Source organism: Hippopotamus amphibius, chromosome 6 (assembly GCF_030028045.1).
Source record: "Hippopotamus amphibius kiboko isolate mHipAmp2 chromosome 6, mHipAmp2.hap2, whole genome shotgun sequence".
Lineage (NCBI taxonomy): Eukaryota > Metazoa > Chordata > Mammalia > Artiodactyla > Hippopotamidae > Hippopotamus > Hippopotamus amphibius.
In genome coordinates, this window is record NC_080191.1 from 168867610 (window position 1) to 168889799 (window position 22190).

A 22190-nucleotide genomic window follows, 5' to 3' on the forward strand; every position below is an offset into this window, starting at 1 on the left:
TATTTTTGGATGCAATTTTAAAAGGGATTTTTTTTTTACATCCCCTTTCTGATATTTCATTGTTAGCGTAAAAAATGCAACCGATTTCTGTATGTTAATCTTGTATCCTGCTACTTTGCTGAATTCGTTTTTCAGTGCTAGTAGTTTTTGTGTGGAGTCTGTAGGGTTTTCTATATATAGTATCATGTTATCTGCATAGAGCTTCTAATTTAAAAAATTTCTTTACTATTTTCCACCTTTGTCCTCCCCACCCCCATTTTCTAGTGATTTCCCCAAACTTATCATCCAACCCTATTATTAAATTTTTTATTTTAGGTATCATTTCTAATTTTCAAGAATATGCTATTGAAAGGAAACCAAAAGAAGAGAAAAAAAGAAAAAGAGAAGGAAAAAAAGAATATGTTATGATCTCTGGCTGTTCCTTTTTTTAATAGCTTCTATTTGTGTCTCGTGAATTCAGTACCAACTCATCTTTCTGAGGATATTATCATTTATTTTGACCTTTTTGTGTATGTGTGTGTATCTTTGGGTGCCTTTTTTCTGATTGTTTTGATCTCTGTGTTTTGTGTTGGAGGTTTTCCTAAAATATTTGGTGGAACTTGACTGTGCCTTTGTGTCCAAATGTTACAGGAAACTAGGGCACAGATGGGATTAGGAGATTGGCAAGCTTCCTTGTGGGGTGGTCAGGTGGTCCATGGTATTTTCACTTAGGACCCCCAAAGTTATCCCTGGGCACTTCAGTTTCTCTAGAGAATAGAAAGCTTCTCTTCCCCCTGCCTGCCCAAGGATACACGCCTAGCTTCAGGGGAAGAGGCTGGCGCAGGCTCACCTGTCAGGTTGCAAATCTTGCTTAGTCTGTTATTCTTAGGGCTTCCTCACTGCCCTCCCACTCTCAGACCTCCCTGGTTCATCATTCAGAGAACAAAGTTCCAGTCTCTTGCCTGCTTGGGGAAATGGTACTCATTAGTGGGAATCTGGGCAAGGACTACTTCTTACACAGATTTTCAAAATCCCCTCCCTGTTTTCAGGCTCCATTTCCCTGGCCTCCCTCCCATCTTTCTTATCTAGTGCCCCCACTCCTATTCCTCACAGGGGTTCTGCAAGATGGACCAGATCCCTTCCTGCTGGTACCCTCTGTCTTCAGGCACTTAGACTGAGGCTTTCTCCTCTCTGCTAAATCATTTCTCGTCCCTCTGTCTACCTCCCATCTTCATATATTGTGGTTTGGAGTTACAGATATCTCCTCACTTCATCAGACTTGGAGATTTATTTTAGGTTTTTGTTTTATTTTGTTTTGAAGGTGATTTTCGAGAGGAGAAGGAGGGGGTGCAGTACAGCCTCACTTAACCATCATGAAACCACAAATCTCACTTTCAGATGGATAGCCCATAACTGATCTCTCCCCTGCACTCTGACAGTATATTTGAAACTTATACTTGGTTGTTTTAAAAAGAAATCTCACATTTGTCATCAACAAGACACAATTTCTTCTGTGCCCTAGGGGAAAAAAAAAGACTGCTTCTCTCTAAGTCTTCTCTGTCTTAATAAAGGCATCCACCAAATTGCTTGAGCTGAAAACACAGGAGAAAGCCGTAATCCCCCTCTTTTATTCATCCCAGCCTGCTTGCAGCCCTTTTTCTCAGCAAGACCTGACTGCTTTCCCTTCAAAATGCATCCTGTTCTTTCATTTCTTGTTCCACGTTAACTGGCCACCAACCCAAGCCTACACATTTTTTATCATCTTTTGCCTAAATTATTTTATCACCTCCTAATTAGTCTTCCTCCTGACGCACTTGCCCACCTATAATCTACTTTCTATACAATGACCATATTATGTCACTTCCCTAATTCAAATTCTCCAGTGTCATCCCATCACACTTCGAATAAAACCCCACTCCTTCCTGTGGCTGGTGAGGCCCTCCTGATATGACCTCTCATTCTAACCCCACCTCCCTCCCTGGCCCCCCTCTCTGTCCTCAGCCACCCTGGCCTTCTGACAGTCCTTCAACAGGTCTGGCTGTTTCCTTCCTTGGTGCCTTTGCTCTCGCTGTTCCCTCTGCCTGGCATCCTCTTCCCCCAGGGTTTCACAGGGCTGCCTCCTTCTTGTTCAGTTCTTGACCCAAATGTCACCTACTTCCCTGACCATTCATTCTAAAGCAGCACCTCCCACTCCAGGAACTATAGTATCACCTTTATGCCATTCATCACTGTGTAAGATGATCTTGCTTGTTTATTGGTTTATTTCTTTGTCTCTTCCCATAAGAAGATAAGCTCCATGAGGGCAGGGACCATGTCTGTCTTGATCACTGCTGTATCTCTAGTGCCTTGAACAGTGTTTGATACACAGTAAGAACCAAATAAAGACTTGTTGAATGATAGAATAGCTGGGAACCAGGAGTCTTTGCTATCATGCCAGTTCTATGGCTTTGAAGCTAGGCAAGCTTAAGCAAAGAACTTGACCTCTCTGAGCCTCAGTTTACCTTATATGTACCATGGGGATAATAGTCCGTTTCTTTTCCATCTTTGATGGTTGGGGGGAGGTGGTTGGCACACTGTTGTAAGACTAAATGAGGCTGTGAAAGTGATGACCCTCTGCAAGGGCTTGTTTATGAGCCGTGAAGTCCTGAAGATGCACGGAAGGGCTCCTCTTTGCACCCTTCCCCTGCCACTCACTCCATTTATCCCAAGAAGGAGTGGGAGTGAAAGGAGGGCTGGGAAGGGCAGAGGGTAACTGGGTTTAATACCCTTATTTCAGAGAGAAAGGCCCCGCTGCCATCTGTACAGAAAGAAGCCGCTGGGTGGTGTCTCTGTGGTTTTTACCCCAGACCTGAAGCTGGCGGGGCTCTTGCGCTACCCTGGCCAGGAGAGTGTGGTGGCCCAGGCACTGTAAGCTGAACCCAGAGAGGGCTTAAGCCAACCTGGTGTCAGTCGGTGACCAAGGACTTCCTGGATTACAGTCACTCAACTGTAGTCCAGAGCATCCGTAGCGTTTGTTGAGGACTTTTTCTTTTTTTTTTTAAGAAAAATCACAGCAGGAGCTGTGTGGCACTGGTATGTGTTACTGGGTTGGGTCAGGATGGCTCTGTCTCCATTTTGCTAAGATCATTAATCTTTTAATGTTGTAATTTTTTTTAAAGGATATTGTCTTTTGCTTTCCAATACTACTTTTATTAATCCCCCTCCCTTCTCAGGGTTTCAGCCCATGTGTGTGGCTTGAACTGAGAGCTGAGCAGCACATGGGCCAGAACCACAATCAAATCCCTGCAGCAGCACGAGTTTCCATCAAGCCCCTTTTCACCACCTTTCAGGCCAGGCCCAGCCTGACGCCCCTTCCCCAAACCCCCTCCCTCCCTTCCGGGTCTCTGTCTGCCTGTGGGATGCTCAACGTGACCTTCTATAGTACTTCTTACAGGAGGCTGAGATCACCACATGGAAAGGTGGGAAGGGAGAGTGATGAGAGTATGAAGGGATTTGCACAGGATTCTGGTCCTATAGCCTTTAGAGAGGAGTCTCCTTCCTAGAATTAGGCGGAACCTGAAAATGCTCAGCTGTAGAGAGTAAATGTTTCTCAGTGCAGTTAGTTGTGGAGAAAAAGGGCAGGGAATGGGCTTGGAGATCGAGAATCTCAGAGTTATCAGGGACACAGAGGTCAGGCCATGTGAGCTTCCATCTGCTGTTCAACGTTCATCGCATGTTCTCTCACATGAGGCTGCACAGCCTCTGCTGGCATACCTCCAGTGCCATGGAGCTCACTACCTTTCTAAACGTCTCTTTCCCACTCTACCTGCACCTCAGGATTATCCCCCCCGGTCCCACTGAGCATGGCTAATAGAATATTTGAGGGCATCCTCCAATCAGATACTGGGAATTTTATGGGCAAAACAATTGCCACGGGGACTGTCAAGTCCCAGGAACTCATTTAGCTTGAAGGAAGGACCAATGTGAGCATAGGATATTCATTAAATGAGGACACAGAGGGAGCTTTCCTGGCATGAGTGTTGACTTCCGGGCCTCTACCCATATCCCCCAGGTCAGCTCTAAAGCTATGTCCCCCCAGTGTTCTCCCATTGCCTCTCCTTTGGCCCTTCCTGGGATTCGGTGACGCGGGCCACTCTGGGCCTTTCTCCACTCTTCCCTCTTGCTCCCAAACCCACTGGTGCCATTTCTCTACTCAGGGTGTGAGCATGGCTTTGACTTATTCATGCAATCAGATGACAATGGTTGAATGCACGCCCACCATGTGTCAGGCCTTTGTCAAAGTGCTGGGGGCACAAGGATGCCAGGGTCCCTGCCTTCGAGGTGTGCACTGATTACTGGCAGAGTTGGAAGAGTGGCAAGGCAGCAAGATTACAATGGTGTCTGGGCAACAAACCCGTGGGCCCCACGTGACCCAGTCCCAGCCTTTTGTGGCATCCAACATCATGTAGTCCAACAGCCAAAGTTAAATGCAAGAGCAAGATCAATCTCTATTTATGTGTCATGAAAAAGGGGAAAGGTGATCACATTCATAGCCCACTGCCACCAGTGTCATCAGGTCTTATAGTTTCTGGAAAACTCCTCACATCTCCACGTGCCTCCCCTGCTCTGCATCCCTCACTCATGACCCGTTTCTTAAAACAGGTCCTAGCACTTCTCTGTCCTTTCCCCGATAGTCCAGGCCTCACAGCCACCTGCCAAGGGGCCCCTGGACTCCTGCTTCCCTCTGCAGGCAGGGCCAGGGACTAGAGGACGCATCGAGTCAGAGGGTCTTGGGCCTCCGTCACGCCTGCCGTGCAGGAGATGCAGCCCACTGCTCAGTGTGACTGCTTCCTCTTACAAGAAACCCTTGACACATGAAATCTGAAGAATATCTATTTGTCTTCTCATTTTTTTAAAGATTTTTTTATGTTTTATTTTATTTTATTTATTTATTTATTTGGCTGCAGTGGGTCTTCATTGCTCTAGTTGTGGTAAGCAGGGGATACTCTTTGTTGCTGTGCATGGGCTTCTCAGTGCAGTGGTTTCTCTCATTGCGGAGCACAGGCTCTAGACCTGCGGGCTCAGTAGTTGTGGCGCACAGGCTTAGTTGCTCTGCGGCATGTGGGATCTTCCCGGACCAGGGCTCAAACCCGTGTCCCCTGCATGGGCAGGCAGATTATTAACCACTGCACCACCAGGGAAGCCCTTCTGCTCATTTTTGATTGGGCTTTTTTGCCCCCATACTGAAATATATGAGGGATGTGTGCGTGCGTGTGTGTGTGTGTTTGTATAAATATTTTTTTGGCCATGCCACATGGCATGTGGGATCTTAGCTCCCCGACCAGGAATTGAATCCCCTGCATTGGAAGCGTGGAGTCTTAACCACTGGACTGCCAGGGCGATCCCTGTATATTTTGGATATTAACCCCTTGTTGGTCATATCATTCAAACATTTTCCCCCATTCCATAGGTGGTCTTTTCGTTTTGTTGATGGGTTCCTTTTGCTGTGCAAAAGCTTGTAAGTTTGATTAAGCCCCATTTGTTTATTTTTGCTTTTAATTCTTTTTGCCTTGGGACACTGATCTAAGAAAATATTGCTACAATTTATGTCTGAGAATATTTTGCCTATGTTCTCTTCTAGGATTTTTCTGGTGTCATGTCTTATATTTAGGTCTTTAAACCTAACTTTTGAGTTTATTTTTGTATATGGTGTGAGGGACTGTTCTAGTTTCATTGATTTACATGCAGCTGCCCAGCTTTCCCAACACCACTTACTGAAAAGACTTTTCTCCATTGTATATTCTTGCCTATCTGTGAAAGATTAATTGACCATAGCTGTGTGGGTTTATTTCTGGGCTCTCTATTCTGTTGCATTGATCACATGTCTGTTTTTGTGCCAGTACCATGCTGCTTTGATTTCTGTAGCTTTGTAGTATTGTCTGAAGTCTGGGAGGGTTATGCCTCCTGCTTTGTTCTTTCTCCTCAGGATTGCTTTAGCCATTCTGGGTCTTTTAAAATGGTTCATATACATTTTAGGATTATTTGTTCAAGTTCTGTGAAAAATTTCATGGGTATTTTGATAGGGATTGCATTAAATCTATAGATTACTTTGGGTAGTATGTACATTTTAACAATATTAATTCCTCTAATCCAAGACCAAAGGATATCTTTCCATTTCTGTGAATCATCTTCAGTTTCCTTTATCAATGTTTTATAGTTTTCAGCAGATAGGTCTTTCACCTCCTTGGTTAAATTTATTCCCAGGTATTTTATTGTTTTTTGATGAATGGGTTTTTTTTTTTTTTTTTTACTTTCTCTTTCTGATATTTCATTGTTAGCGTAAAGAAATGCAACAGATTTCTGTATATTAATGTTGTATCCTGCTACCTTGCTGAATTCATTTATTCTAATAGTTTTTGTGTGAATTCTTTAGGGTTTTCTATATATACAGTATCATGTCATCTGCAAACAGTGACAGTTTTACCTCTTCCCTTCCAATTTGAATAATTTTTATTTCTTTTTGTTGTCTGATTGCTATGGCTAGGACTTCCAAAACGATGTGGGACAGAAGTGGCAAGAGTGGGATCCTTGTCTTGGAAACCTGAATTTAGCAGAATGGCTTTCAGCTTTTCACCATTAAGTACTATGTTGGCTATGGGTTCATCATAAATGGCCTTTACTATGTTGAGATATGTTCCTTCGATACCCCCTTTGGTGAGAGTTTTTTTTTATCATGAATGCATTTTATCAAATGCTTTTTCTGTATTTGATCATATTGTTTTTGTCGTTCCTTTTGTTGGTGCGGTGTATCAGATTGACTTTGTGTATATTGAACCATCCTTGCAAACTAGAATGAATCCAACTTTATCATGGTATATGATCCTTTTTATATATTGTTGGATTTGTTTGCTCATATTTTGTTGGGGATTTTTACACCTATATTCATCAAAGATATTGGCCTGTAATTTTCTTTTTTTGTAGTGTTTCTGTCTGGTTTTGTCAAGGGGATGGTGACTTCATAGAATGAGAAGGAGGCAACACTTCCAAAGTCAATCTTTTGAAAGAGTTTGAAAAGGATTGGTATAAGTTCTTTGTATGTCTGATAGAATTCCCCAGTAAAGTCACCTGGTCCTTGACTTTTATTTGCAGGGTTTTTTTGTGTTTTTTTTTTTTAACAGATTCTATTTACTTCCAATGATCAATCTGTTCAAATTACCTGTTTCTTCTGGACTCAGTTTTGGAAGACTGTATGTTTCTAGAAACGTGTCCATTTCTTCTAGATTGTCCAATTTGTTGGCACATAACTGTTCATAGTATTTTCTTATGACTTTTTGTATTTCTGCAGTATTGGTTGTTATTTCTCCTCTTTCGTTTCTTATTTTGTTTATTTGGATTCTCTTTCTTTTCTTCTTGGTGAGTCTAGCTAGCGTTTTATCAATTTTGTTTAATTTTCAAAAAAGACAGCTCTTCATTTTATTGATCTTTCGTATTGTTTTTTTTTCTCTCTTTTATGTATTTCCTCTCTGATTTTATTTCCTTCCTTCTGATGACTTTGAGTTTTGTTTGTTCTTCTTTTTATAGTTATTTTAGGTAGTAGGTTAGGTTGCTTGAGATTTTTCCTGTTTCTTGAGGAAGGCCTGTATCGCTATGAACTTCCCTGTTAGAGCTGCTTTTGCTTCATCCCAGAGATGCTGTAAGGTTTGTTGTTATTTGTCTTGAGGTATTTTCTGATTTCCCCTTTGATTTCATTGTTGACCCATTCATTTTTTAGCAGCATGCTGTTTAGTGTCCATGTAATCATTTTATTCCCATTTTTCTTTCTGTGGTTGATTTCTAGTTTCATACCTTTGTGGTCAGAAAAGATGCTTGAAATAATTTTAGTTCTTTTAAATTTATTGAGGCTTGTTTTGTGTCTGAGTATGTGGTCAGTCCTAGAGAATGTTCCACGTGCGCTTGAACAGAATGTGTATTCTGGGGATTTTTTGGATGTAGTGTCCTGTAGATACAACTAAGTCCAAGTGTTCTATTATGTCATTTATGATCTCTATTGTCTTATTGATTTTTCTTTCTGGAAGGTATGTCAGTTGATGTCAAAGGGGTATTAAAATCTCCTATTATAATTGCATTCCTGTCAATTTCTCCCTTTATATCTGTTAGTATTCTATATATTTAAGTGCTCCTATATTGGGTGCATATATGTTAATGAGTGTAATATCCTCTTCTTGTATTGATTCCTGTATCATTATATAGTGTCCTTCTTTGTCTTTCTTTAGGGACTTTGTTTTAAAGTCTGTTTTGTCTGTTATGAGTATTGCCTCCCTCTGCTTTCTTTTCATTTCCATTTGTATGAAATACCTTTTTCCATCCCCTCACTTTCAATCTGTGTATGTTTTTCACCCTAAAGTGGGTCTCTTATAGGTTGCATAGTGAAGGTTCATTATTTTTCTTAACCAATCTGCCACTCTGTATTTTGATTAGGGCATGTAGTGCATTGACATTTAAAGTAATTATTGATAAGTATGTTTTTATGATTTTTTATTTATTTTTATTATCATTTTAAATCTTTTTTTTCCAATTGACTTCGTAGTTCTTCTTTGTTCCTTTCTTCTCTTTGTTTTTCCTTCTGTGGTTTGATGGGGGGTTTTTTGTATTATGCTTGAGTCCCTTTTTTTCTCCCAGTTTCATGATTTGTGGTTACCCTGGTTTTCAAGTAAGTTAACCCATAACTATATCTACTTCCTTTAGACTGGTAGTCATATAGGCTCAGACATATTCTAAGAGATCTACATTATTTTACTCCCCCCCCCCCCACCAACATTCTGTGATTTTGATGTCCTATTTTACATGATTTTTTCTTTCTTTTTTAAAAAATTATAGTTGATTTACAATGTTATGTTAGTTTCGGGTATATAGCAAAGTGATTCAGTTATACACATATATCTATTTTTTTCAGATTCTTTTCCCTTATAGGTTATTACAAAATATTGAGTATAATTCCCTGTGTTATACAGTAGGTCCTTGTTGGTGATCAATTTTATATATAATAGTGTATCTGTTAACCCCAAACTCCTAATTTATCCCTCCCCCCTTCCCCCTTTGGTAACTATAAGTTTGTTTTCTATGTCCATGGGTCTACTTCTGTTTTGCATATAAGTTTATTTCTATCTTTTTTTTTTTTTTTTTTAGATTCCACATATAAGTGATATATATTTGTCTTTCTTGGTCTGGCTTACTTCATTTAGTATGATAATCTCTAGGTCCATCCATGTTGCTACAAATGGCAGTATTTCAGTCTTTTTTATGGCTAATATTCCATTGTGCATATATACCACATCTTCTTTATCCATTCATCTGCTTATGGACATTTAAGTTGCTTCTATGTCTTGGATGTTGTAAACAGTGCTGCTATGAACATTCAAGTGCATGTATCTTTTCGAATTATGGTTTTCTCCAGATATATGCCCAGGAGTAGGATTGCTGGATCATATGGTAGTTCTATTTTTAGTTTTCTAAGGAACCTCCGTACTGTTCTCCATAGTGGCTGTACCAATTTACAGTCCCACCAACAAAGTAGGAGTGTCCCTTTTTCTCCACACCCTCTCCGGCATTTATTATTTGTAGTCTTTGTGATAATGGCCATTCTGACTGGTGTGAGATGATACTTCATTGTAGGTTGGATTTACATTTCTCTAATAATTAGCAATATTGAGCAATTTTTATGCACCATTTGGCCATCTGTTTGTGTTCTTTGGAGAAATTTAGATTTTCTGCCCATTTTTTGATTGGGTTGCTTGTCTTCTTAATATTGAGCTCCATAAGTTGTTTGTATATTTTGGAGATTAGTCCCTTGTTGGTCACATCATTTGCAAATATTTTCTCCCATGCCATGGGTTGTCTTTTTGTCTTGTTTATGGTTTCCTTTGCTGTGCAAAAGCTTTTGTTTAATTAGGTCCCATTAATTAGGTTTTCAAGTATGTTGACCCATAACTAAATCTACTTGCTTCAAAACGGTAGTCACATAAGCTCAAACACATTCTAAGAGGTCTACATTTTTTTACTCTGCTCCCCCTTCCCCACATTCTGTGCTTTCAATCTCCTATTTTACATCTTTATGTTTATCCTTTCACTACTATTGTAGTTATCATAGCTTTGACAACTTTTTGATTGTTTTTTAACATATGTACTGGGTTATTTATCTTCAATCCTTTTATTTATTTGCCTTTCCTATTGTGATTTTCCCTTTCCTATAGATTCTTGCTGCTATTCTATTTAGAAAAGACCTTTCAATATTTCTTGTAGGGTAGGTTTAGTATTGCTGTATTCTTTTAGTTCTTGCTTGTCTGAGAAATTCTCTCTCCTTCTATTCTAAATGATAACCTTGCTGGGTAGAGTATCCCAGGTTGCCTTTTTCCCTTTCAAGACTTTGAATATATCATGCCGATCCCTTCTGGCCTGCAAAGTTTCTGTAGAGAAGTCAGCTGATAGTTTTTTGGAGGTTCCCTTGTAACTGACTCTTTGTTTTTCTCTTGCTGCCTTGAGAATCCTTTCTTTAATTTTTACCATTTTAAGTGCTTGGTGTGGGTCTGTTTGGCTTCATCTTGTTTGTGACCCTCTGTGCTTCCTGTACCTTGATGAATGTTTCCTTCATTAACTTTGGGAATTTTTCAGACATAATTTCTTCAAATACATTTTTGATTTCCCTTTCCCCTTTTTCTTCTTCTGGAACCCCTATTATATGTAGGTTGGCACTCTTTATATTATCCCATAGATATCGTAGGTTGCTTTCATTTTTTTCTTCCATTTGTCATTCTGTCTCCTCTTCTGATTGGGTGATTTCCAATAAATCTGTCTTCCAGATCACTTGTTCATTCTTCTGCATTATTTAGTCTGCTATTCATTGCTTCTAGATTGGTTTTTATCTTGGCAATTGAGTTATCTAATTTTGATTGGTGGTTCTTTATAGTTTCTAGTTCCTTGTTGCAGTGATCTGCGTTTCTATCAGTAATCTTTCTTAATTCTATCAGAGTTTTTACTGCCTCCTTTTTGAACTTGAAATCTAGTAGACTGGTGAGGTCTGTTTCTTTGTTCTTTCAAGGGATATCTCTTGCTCTTTAATTGGGAGCAGTTCCTCTGCTTTTTCATTTTACTTAACTGTTTCCCCTAAAATTCATAGAGACAGAGAAAGTTATCTACTGTGGTCTCAAAGGGCTCTTTTTATGTGGGAGCATCCCTGTGTAGAAGGTGCGAGTCCAGTATTTTTGGTGCAAGGGCTGTTTTTGATGTGGATGCCAGCCAGGTCTTTCCTCAGAGTGTGCTGGCCATTATCCCCTTAATAGGGGGTGTGATTGGTGTTGTGGTGACCAGAGCCTGCACTGGATTTTAGGCAGGGCCTCCTCTGTGCTTTGTGGCTGTCATAGCCCTGTCAGGAGCAGAGTCTGCTCCCCAGTTGTTGGAGTGGAAGCCATAAGGCTCTGTTGCCCTTGAGTGAATGCTTTGTCTGAAAGGAGGTGATCACTGAAGCAAGTGAGACTTGTGTGGTCACAGAGAACCTATTGCTGCCTGTGCAAGCATCTGTGGTTCTGCCCAGAAGCAGCCCAAGGTCATGTCCATTTCTCCATTGTGTTTGTCCCAAACCTAGTGCTAGGATGTGATGTGGGTGGGTTGGTGCTGGGGGCTGGGGCACTGTGGTTGCAGGAATTGAGATGGTTGTGCTGCTTCCTGGGACCTGGGCTGCCTCCTTGGCAGGCGTCTCCCAGGACTTGTGTGCCCCAGATCTGGCTTCAAGCTGAGGTCTGGGGTAGGCAGAGCTGGAGCACTCTGAACCACTGTGTACTCCTCCCCAGGGGCTGTCCACCTAAGATATGACTTTCTGTGGTACCACTTGATGTGAACTCTGACAAAGTCAGATGTGGCCAGAACCACCCCCACCACATGCACACCAACAAAGTCTGCCCAGCAGACCAGCCCTTGCCATGTGCATGTTAACAGTGGTCTCTGAGGTTTAGACTGGACCACGCTCCTTTAGAGAGGAGTCGAAGCCCCTCCAGCCCCTCTATCTGTCCCAGTAGACCTCCCAGCAGGCAAGGGAGCTCCCCAGGGCAAGGGCCTGCCCATGTGGACCTTCTCTCTTTTATACATAGCTCCCAGGGGTGCTGGCTCCATCCTGATGTCTTTTTTTTTTTGGGGGGGGGGGTCCTACCTGGTTACATGGAGATCTTTCTTGCAGCTTTGTGTAAAGAGTTCTTCTACCAGTTTCCAGTGTTTCTCTGAGAATTGTTCCACATGTACATATTTTTGGATGTGTTTATGGGGGGAATTGAGTTCCACATCCTCCTACTCCATCATCTTGATCCCTCCTCCCCAACTTGGATTTTAAATGTTTATTTCCAGAGTTGGACAGACTCTGGTCCAACTCCTTTCTGTTACAAAGGATGCAAGGTTAGAGATGGGATGTAAGCTCCTCTGGGTCACATGGCAAGTCGGTGGCTGTGGCAGGGCAAGACTGAGAATCCTAGCATCCCAAGTCCCACCCAGACCCTGGATTGAACAAAGTCCTTAGCTATTACTTACCCACTGAGCTCAGGTAATTTCCTCATTCCAAGAAAATGGTAGCTCCTATATTTATGGTAGTAATAGCCACCATGCATTGGAACTCTGGTCCATGAGTTGGGACCAGAGACTATGATACTTATGTTATTTCACTTAGTCCTCACAGAGGCCAGCAGATGGGTATAACAGTGGTCTCTGAGGTTCAGACTGGACCACACTCCTTTAGAGTGGAGTCCAAGCCCCTCCAGCCCCGCTGTCTGTCCCAGCAGACCTCCCGGCAGGCAAGGGAGCTCCCCAGGGCAAGGGCATAACTGGGAGGCTCAGAGAGGTCAAGTATGTTCCTCAAGGGCACACAGCCATGCTGTCTCTCACCAGGGGTTGGGGTTCTTGTTGCATCCTCCAAGACACATCCCTCCCCACTAGTCCGGATCCTAGGGTGCCTCTCTATGTGCACCCATGGCAGTGAGACTACCTCACTGTGTGAGAACCTCTGCTGTGAGAACTTCACCCCTGTGACCCCAGAATCTAACCCACAGCAGAGGCTTGGTAAATATCTGTGACACACACAGAAGAACAGCGTCACAGCTGGGGTATCAGCGTGGGTCCCCCCTCCCCCGAAGCCCATGCTCTCCTTACAGAATTATTCCTACGTCCTTCCCCTACAGTGAGCAAAAGGCGAGCCCGTAGAGGCCCACATCGCCCCTGGCAACAGCAGATGCTCCCTTGTGTTTGGGGGGGTCCCGGACCTGTAGCGAGCACGCCGCCTGTTACGGTGGCCAAGGTCTTGCTCTTCCTGCCAAGTGACCTCCCTACAGCCTGTCCGTGGTTCCTGGGCCACACGTAGATCTTGGAAAGCACAGAGGCAGGTGGCCCACTGGGCTCCTGCAGGGACTGAAGTCTGGAGGGAAGGGACAGCAGATAAGGACTTGCTCCCTACAAACAGCCAATGCCCTTCCCCCGCGTTGCCCGCAGGACTAGCCTGGCACCGTGGGGCGTGCTGGGCTGTAAAAGGGGGCAGCGTCACCAGGGAGCCTGGGCTCCTGCTCAGAGGAGGGCCAGGAAACCTGGAAGAGGGCAGAGCTGAAACGGGAAATGCCCACAGCTGGAAGACTTTGAAAGAAAAAGCGAAGAGTAGTTCAGAGGAAAGCCGAGGAGGGAGATGCAGGAGGAGGGCTGTGGGCAGCTGGGCTGCAGGGCCAGGGCTTCCAGAGTGGACACTGGTGCACGACCCAGAACCCCCCTGGGGCAGCCTGTGTTGTGACTGGACAGGAGACGGTGGAAGGCCCCATTGCCAGGCTCCAAGCAGGGCTCCTCTGCAAGGCCACCCCAGCCCCAGAGTTCTGCGTGGGACTGGCTAAGGGCTGCATCATGACTGCCTCACAGCTCAGCTTCTCCCTGCCCAGTCCTGCTCCCCTCCTCTCCCACAGAACCTTCCCCAGGAAGCCTCTGGCACATGAATCTCCACCTCAGAGCCTGCTTCCCGGGGTGGGGGGCAGCATAAGCCCTGTTAGAGGTGGGGAGTGGTGTCAGATCACAGCAGGTGGTGGTTGGGACACAGGGAGCGGTGGTGGGAGCCTCCGCTGTGAAGTTTCAGAGCACGTGGGGTGGCAGGGCATCCTGAGGGCCCTGGGCGAGGAGGTTGGGCTGGGGAAGGCAGGTGGGAGGGGAGAGGCTCCCGGAGGGATGCCCGGAGGGGAGGAAGGTTGTCATGCTTCCTGGAGTAGAGATAAGGTTAGTTTTCCTGAAAGGTGGGACGGGATGAGATGGACCCAGGTTTACCATGAAGCTGCTGGTCTGTGACTGTGAACAAGGACTTACACGTTTCAAAGCATGTGTTCACGTAGCCTTGGAAGATTACCGACATCCCTGCCACCTTATGGCTCAGCCTGTTGCTAACAAAAGAGGCTTACCTACATCTCTGACAGCACACCTTCAAGCACAGAAACTCTACACACATCTAGCGGGTGCTCTTAGCCCAGCATCGTGCTTCAGGTAAAAGCGTTCTGTGCTCTGGGAAGTGCCAGGCCCAGGCCGGATGAGGGTTAGAGGGTTGGAGCTCCCTGGCTGCCTGGGATGTGAGAGGAGGCCTTCCGGAGAGGGGGCAAGGTGCCATGACGGTGCAGCCTGAGGGTGGTTTTTGTCTTTCCTTTTGTTGATGAGCTCTGTCACATTGACTGATTCGAATACACTGAGCCATCCTTGCAGCCCTGGGATGAATCCAGCTAGATCATGGCGTGTGAGCCTTTCTACGTATTGTTGACTTGGGTTTGCTCATGTTTTGTTGAGGAATTTTGCATCTATATTTATTAAAGATGTTGGTCTGTCATTTTCTTTTTTTGTACTGTCTCTGTCTGGTTTTGTATCAGGAAGATGATGGCTTCATAGAATGACTTTGGGCGTATTCTCCCCTCTTCAGTCTTTCGGAAGAGTCTGAGAAGGAGCGGTGTGTGTTGTTTGTGTGTTTAGTAGAATCCCACAGTGAAGCTGCCCAGTCCTGGACTTTCGTTTGCAGGGAGTTTTTGTTTTATTACAGATTCGATTGCACTGCTAGTGATTGGTCTGTTCAAATTATCTTTCTTCTTGACTCAATTTTGGCACCCACAGGGACTCCGCACCGGGGCCAGAAACGCCCCGGGCTCCACCCGTGTTGCATGGTCCTGTGGGCCAGTGTGCAGGGAGCGGGGCCCGGGGGAGGACGGGAGCAAGTCCCATCGGGGAAGGGGGTCTGGACGTAGCAGCTGGCCTCTAAGGCTCTGAGGATGTGCGGTGCTCAGCGAAGCTGCAGGGTCTGCATGCAGCAGACAGGTCTCCCTCGTACGGGGGTACACCTGGAGACACCCTGGGAGCTGAGCGAGCCCCAGTCAAAGAAGCCTTCACTCCAGAAGGGCTTTTGACCTTTGCAAGCACCTCAGGGAGGGACTGGCCAGTCCCTTCAATGTGTCCTGCAGGGCATCTCTACTGGCCGGGGGGCTCACGGCTCAGGCCGCCCCAGGGTGACGCCCGTGCGGTAGGGGTGCAGCTATAGAGCAGCTCTGCCTGGCAGGCCCTTTGGGAGCTGGTCACATGAGCCAAAAGCTCAGACGAGATTTTAGCTGCCACAGCTGAAACCAGGGGGCTGTGAGCAGAGGGGCTGGGGCTCAGGGAAGGCAGTTGGTTTTCTCTAGATCTTAAATACGCCCCCCCACCCCGCCCTCAGTTCGTCTGGATTCACTTTGCTTATCCCAGCTGGGGGGAAGGGAGTGTGCTAACAGCACGTGTTGAGTGCGTTTCAGTTTGAATGGTCATCAATTCCAAGCCGGTGACTGGTGAGGGGAGGCCTGGAGGGTCTGCATTTGATTTCGACTCCCTGCCGTGGGCACCCCAATGGATGTTACTCCCAACAGAGCCGGGGCGGGGGGACTGCTCGGAGACCTAGCCCAGTCCACTTCCCCCCTTGTTTTTCACTGATGAAGACACTGAACCCAGGGAAGGGAGGGGGTTTACCCAAGGACCCCCAGCCTCCTGGACACACCAAGGCCTCTGCAGAGCGGTGTGGCTCACAAAAAAATCAGCCTACAAGCAAGCACCTGGTCATCCAAGGACTGTAGGGATGACATTTAATGTGCCCGGAATGGCTCATGTATTATTTTATTTTTTTTAGAGATGTATTATTTATTTGGCTGTGTTGAGTCTTTGTTGCTGCACACGGGCTTTCTCTAGTTGCAGCGAGTGGGGGCTACTCTTTGTTGTGGTGTGCAGGCTTCTTATTGTGTTGGCTTCTCTTGTTGTGGAGCACAGGATCTAGGCACGTGGGCTTCAGTAGTTGTGGCTCGTGGGCTCAGTAGTTGTGGCACAAGGGCTTAGTTTCTCCGCGGCATGTGGGATCTTCCCAGCCCAGGGTTCGAACCTGTGTCCCCTGCACTGACAGGCGGATTCTTAACCACTGCGCCACCGGGGAAGCCCTCATTTATTTAAGTGTTTTAAGTAGTAACTCTAAGGATTCCCTTGCATCTGTGTATTACTTCGCAGCCCGCCGAGCCCTTACACATCTCTTTGCTTCCTACAACACTGCTTTGAAGTTCTCATTACCTGTTCCTAGAAATGAGGAAAGAGGTGATCTTGCTTGTCCAGGACTGCCCACGTAGTGAGGGCAGAACGTGGACTCAAAGCCAGGCCTGTCTCAGGTGAGAGCTCCTCTCCATGGTTCCACCTTGCTCACTTGGAAATCTCTGCTTGCCTTGCCAAACTCCACGTTCAGCCCAACCTCGGGCCTCCATGCTGAGGTGCAGAGGCCTTTGGTCAAAGCAGGTACCGAGTCACGGCTGCACTTGCCCCCTTAGCCCACAACCCCCCGGGGTGCCCTAGGTTGGGTTTGCTGAACCAGCATGTCACTCTTTAGCTTGAGATGTTATGGAAAGGGGGTGCTGTAGTTTGGTTTTAATAAACCTCTTCAACAAGCCCACAAGCCTTCCAAAGGCCATCGTCATTTGTGTACACACAAAAGATGACAGTATCCGAAATGAAAGCAGCGTCTGGAGATGCTATTATTAGATCCTTTTTATTTGGAGAACTAGCCCATCCACAGGGAAAGCTGAAAACCCAGAGCCTATTTAACCAAGATTATGTTTTCTTATGGGTGATGGTGACCACGGCCAACCGCAAGCTGTAAAGAGGCCAGGATGATGCCAACCTGTAACTGTAGGGAAGGCGGGTGGCGAGAATTTTACAGCTTTTGTAGCCTTTATTGTTTATCTTTAAAAGTATTTTTCACTATGGAAAATACAGAAGTAAATACAAATGAAGATTAAAAAGCACCTTAATCCTACTGCCCAGAAAGGTTCTCTTCTTGGCCTTCTGTTCCGATCTCACCTACAGGCACATACTGCACTCACAAGGCAACTTAAACAGCACAATTAATTATGTGCGCATTGCACTGATTATCACGGGACCCCAGTCAGGCACCAGCCTTCCAGGATCTGTCAAAAACTTGCTTGTGGAAAAGCACAGGAGCACGTGATGGCTTTGTTAGTCTCGCTGGGTTTCTTACTGAGTTATTTTGCTGTTCACCGTGGAATTGTAAGGTCACGGTCATTGGTGACAGAGATGGGGGAAGCTCCTGAGTAGGTGATCTCAAAGGTAAACAGGCTTTTGTTTGGCTTTTGCCCATTTTGATCTATCAGTTTATTGCTTTTTCCTTGCAATGACAAAAATCTATGCATAGCTATAGAAACACTTTAGCTATGGAAATTATTGCAGCAAAAATACCTTTGCTGTTGTGAGTCTAAAATGCTCTATAGTGTTTCACTCACTTTTTTCCCCATTAAAATAATTTTTTAAATTTATTTGTTGGCTGCGTTGGGTCTTTGTTGCGGTGCATGGGCTTCTCATTGTGGCCTCTCATTGCGGAGCATGGTCTCTAGGTTCACAGGCTTCAGGAGTTGTGGCACTCGGGCTCAGCAGTTGTGGTGCACAGGCTTAGCTGTTCCGGGGTATGTGGGATCTTCAAGGACCAGGGATCAAACCCGCGACCCTTGCATTGGCAGGTGGATTCTTAACCATTATTCCACCAGGGATGGCCCAAAATAATTTTTTTAATGTGGTGTTTGAAACCATGAATTTTTTTAGGAGTTGAACTAATGAAATACAGCAGAACAGGCTCTCTGGCTCTTTATTTTTTAAATTACATGTATGTCTATGTAGATATAAAAACTTAGGATCATACTATGTATATAATTCTGTATTCTGCATTCTTAATAGCATATTATATGCATTTTCCAAGGCATTATTTTTCAAAAATATGATTTGTACTGCCTAAAATAGTCTATTATATGGCTACAACACACATTACTTATCCTTCCCCTATTCAGCATTTTAAGTTGCACCCAGGTTTTCTCTACTATAAAAAGGTTGTGATAAACAATGACTCTCTGTCCACATCTCTTGTTATTTTCTTACAATAAATTTTAGAATCTGAATTACCTTCACGAGGTTTTCACGCGTCTCAGTGATAACGTGTATCACAGGTAATGCAATTCTTGGCACAAGACAGACATTCAGTAACTGGAAGCAATACTTGGGAAATCAAGTACCTAACAGAACACCTCTGTTCTGTCAGAGCTGCGAGTCAGCAGAGACGTGTGCTCCGTTTTGTCAGGCGATGATGTGGCCGGACGGTTAGGGGTTAAGCAGATGAGAAGGGACGGGGTGGTGGGTTTGCTCCCAGAATCAGATTGGCCTGGAGTGATTCTCTACTTTGAGCCCCATAGAGCCTTCTCAGAGTGCTCCCCTCAGGCCCCAGGGACCCCGTGAGCATGCTTCGCTCAATCCCACGGGGAGGGAGACGGACACGGATCACACTCTTGACTCAGGTCCCTCAGGTAGTAGGGAAACTGGTCAGAGAGCAAACAGCATAAATCACTGTGTTCTCAAAGCATATTTATTAGCTAGTCTCACGCATGGTGGAAAAAAATAAATGAAGCTGAAATAAGATGAAAATCCAACAACATTTCTTCCCCAAGGACCTCAGGTGGATTATACAAAATGGACCACTAGGGGCTTACGTGTTTGCAGCTCACTTATAGGAAAACTCATTAAAAGCAGAAATTAAGTAATGACAGCCTAATTTCTTCTAAGGTATAGGGCCTGACCTGGTGCACGAAAGTCACAAGGATAATTCTTCCACGTAAAGAGATGAGAATGCTTATGAGTTTAGGAGCGACACCCCTTCCACGCTGTGTGGTTACACTCGGGCACTGCCGGGCTCCCCTTCGGAATGTGTCTTCCCAATCCAGACAATTCCATCGCCTGTCCTTGGCGGTGGCCAATCTCTTCTCTGTTCTTTGATGGCAGATGTGATTTCTGGGCAGAGTCTGGTCACCTGGAGCTGGCTCAGATGAATGAGGGACAATGAGGTTCCGTGACGCAGTTGGGGGAGAAATGCTGTGAAGGCTACAGTAATGAAGACCAGTCTTCTTATGTGGTCTACAGGTGGTGCCGAAGGCCCTCCCCAAAGAGGCGGTGATCGTCACACCTGCACCAGGCGCCACGCGCATCACCAGAACGACCACAGTCTCCGCGGGTGCGTGCGCGGGAGGCGAGCGTTCATCTGGATGCTTGAACTCTGGGCTGGTTGGTAAGACCCTGGCTCGCGCATTTAGAGCTCCCCGGGAGCTACAGCAGTCGTGTCTGTCCTGTCTCCCTTGTCAACTTAAAGTACGTTTATATTTGGTCTAGGAAGGCCCAGTTCTTAAAAGGGTTTCCATTCCTTGGGGGCGGAAGGCGAGCGGCACCACTTTGTTTCCTTCCCCTTCGAGCGCTTGCTTCCCAGCCCAGCAGGGCCGGTCTAGGTGCTTGTCCCTCTCCCGAGCACCAGCAGGGCGCAGGCCAGCCCTCACGGGGCGGCCTCGGGACAGCGACCTGCGGTGGGAGAGCTGCAACACCCGCTCACAGGCACGTCCCTGCAGTGTCTCTCTGGGCGTTCAGACCCAGCCCCGGGCCTGTCCCAGCCTGAGGGCACGGCGGGCGAGGAGGTGCCTAGGCCTCTGGGATAGGGGTGTTGCAGTTCCCGTGGTAGATCTTGACGTGGCCCTCACACCGGAAGTAGGCATCGAAGACGTCGCTGTAGCCGTGGTCCCTCCACCAGGTGCACAGCTGCCGGTTCCAGGTGCAGTCCAGCACGTGGAAGAGCTCGGGGTGCTCCATGCCGATCATGGTGAAGAAGTCCTGGTCCCCGAGGTGCCCCCGGAAGCGGTACTTGTCGGCCAGCTGCTGCACCCGTGCCGGCTCGAGCAGGCGGCCGTACAGCGGGGACTGGCGCATGGCCTCCAGGTTGAGCAGCATCACCCCACTGTTGAAGCCGGGGAGCCCCTCGGGAGGGGGGCCCCCGACCCGGGTCCTGGGGTTCTCACGGCGGAACTGCCAGAACGTGTGCCTGGGGAGGGAAAAGAGAACAGACTTAGCCTGATGTGTGCGTGTGTGTCGGGGGGGACAGTCTGCCAGTCCTGGTTCCCTGGATCTTCACAAGCACCCAGGAGGGAGGCCCCATCGTCACTCGTCTTATAGCTACGAGAACTGAGACCTTCTGAGGTTCAGAACCTGCACCACGACGCCAGCAAGACAGAGAGCCGGTCCGGGTCTCCCAAGTCCAAGCCTCGTGTTCTTCCCACCACCCTCGGGATGACATCATCGTCTCCATCGGTCACATCTTTACAGGCTTAGCGAGCACCAGGCACTGCGCCCTACGAGGTGGGTGCTCAGAGACAACACGTCACCTCACGCCTGAGGAAGCTGCACAGAGAGGTTCAGAGATCTCCCCAAAGTCACACAGCCAGCAAGCAGCGGGTGCAGAGCCTGAACTCAGGCACCCAGCTCCAGTGTCCACGTCTGAGGAGAGAGACAACCTAGCTGGAGCTTCCCCGGCCCTTGTCTTTGTGATCTTGGAGAGCAGAGGAGGGAGAAAAGCGGGGAAGCAATTCTGAATGGTGCTCAGGTAAAGACACAGGGAGCTAAACGCAGGCTGAGTCAAAATTGTGTTTTGCTTTAGAATAAGCCTCATCCATTAAGACCCCACGCCTAGCATTCCTGAAACAGCTCAGGGCACACCCACGGGCAGAGTGACAGTGCCTACATGGGATAGCCAGGTAGAATTATGGCAACTTTAGAGAGAAGGGCAGCTCAACTTCCGTCTCTCTCTAGGCAGATTTAGAAATCTGAGCTCAGTCCACAGCTCATGGGGTGTGAGAGCCAGGGGGCCCCTCCTAGGTCCTCTACCCAAACGCTTCCATCTGGAGACGGGACGTCCGATCCGGAAACCTCCCGGTGGGTGACAGGGTAAGAGCACTAGCCACTCTGTTCTCCAGCCTCCTCAATATCAAGCTCCTGCATGGGGTGGGCCCAGGACGGGGCAGAGAGAGCCCCCCACCCGCAGAGGTGCCGTCACAGCAGAGAGGCCTGGAGGAGGGAGGAAAGACGGAGGGCCCTTTGTCGTGGGCAAAGGCAGGAGTGGGCCGGGGAGTGTCCCGCATCCGGCTCCGACGCCCCTGGCTCACCAGCCGCACCTCTTGCCGCCCTCTGGCCTCCCACAGGGCAGCTCCCCGACCAAGCACAGGCGGGAGCTGTGCAGCGGAGGGGACGGCGCCGTGGAAGGAAAGCCAGAGGCCTGGCCCTGGGGGGGCCACCTGATGCATCTCCCGGTTCAGCACGTTTCCCCGCGTCCGGGAACAGAGAGCGCGTCCTCGAGGCCTCGCCTGTCACAAGCGGGCCCAGAGTTTGCTCCTGGCCAGGGGCAAGGCATTGCATTTGGACATCTTACAAGTGGAATACACAGGTGCAGTGTCTGAATTTCACCGTCAGTGGACTGTGCGGGGACAGAGCTCTGGCGCCTACTTGATGGGAACAACCTTGGCAAAAATAAGCTTCCAAAGCAAACAGAGATGCTAGATCTTTCTCGCCACCGAAGCCTGCAGTGATGGGATCACAGCGGGGTTAGAATGCAGTTAGACAACTGTTACGCGAAAATGAACTATTTCTTCTGAATGGTTGGTTAATTTACAGGTTTCAAACCAGCTAAAATTCTACCAAACAGACCTGGGCTACCACGGCATGATAGAGGAGGGACTCTCCAATCAGGTGACGGTTTTGTTTGTTTCGTTTTTTACCATTCTAGCTGGAAATTTTATTACCCTCTTCTCAGTAATTGATAGAGC

At 46.6% G+C, this 22190-nt stretch overlaps 1 protein-coding gene across 1 annotated transcript in view; it reads right to left on the reverse strand.

Annotated features, from left to right (window-relative positions):
* Positions 1–18904: 18904 nt before the first annotated feature.
* The window catches only part of XXYLT1 (xyloside xylosyltransferase 1), a 166335-nt gene continuing 163049 nt past the window's right edge, over positions 18905–22190 (reverse strand). Inside the window, exon 4 of the mRNA XM_057738755.1 lies at positions 18905–20416. Coding sequence (XP_057594738.1) covers positions 20020–20416 — 397 coding nt within the window. The 3' untranslated portion in view covers positions 18905–20019. The remainder of the gene's footprint in view (positions 20417–22190) is intronic.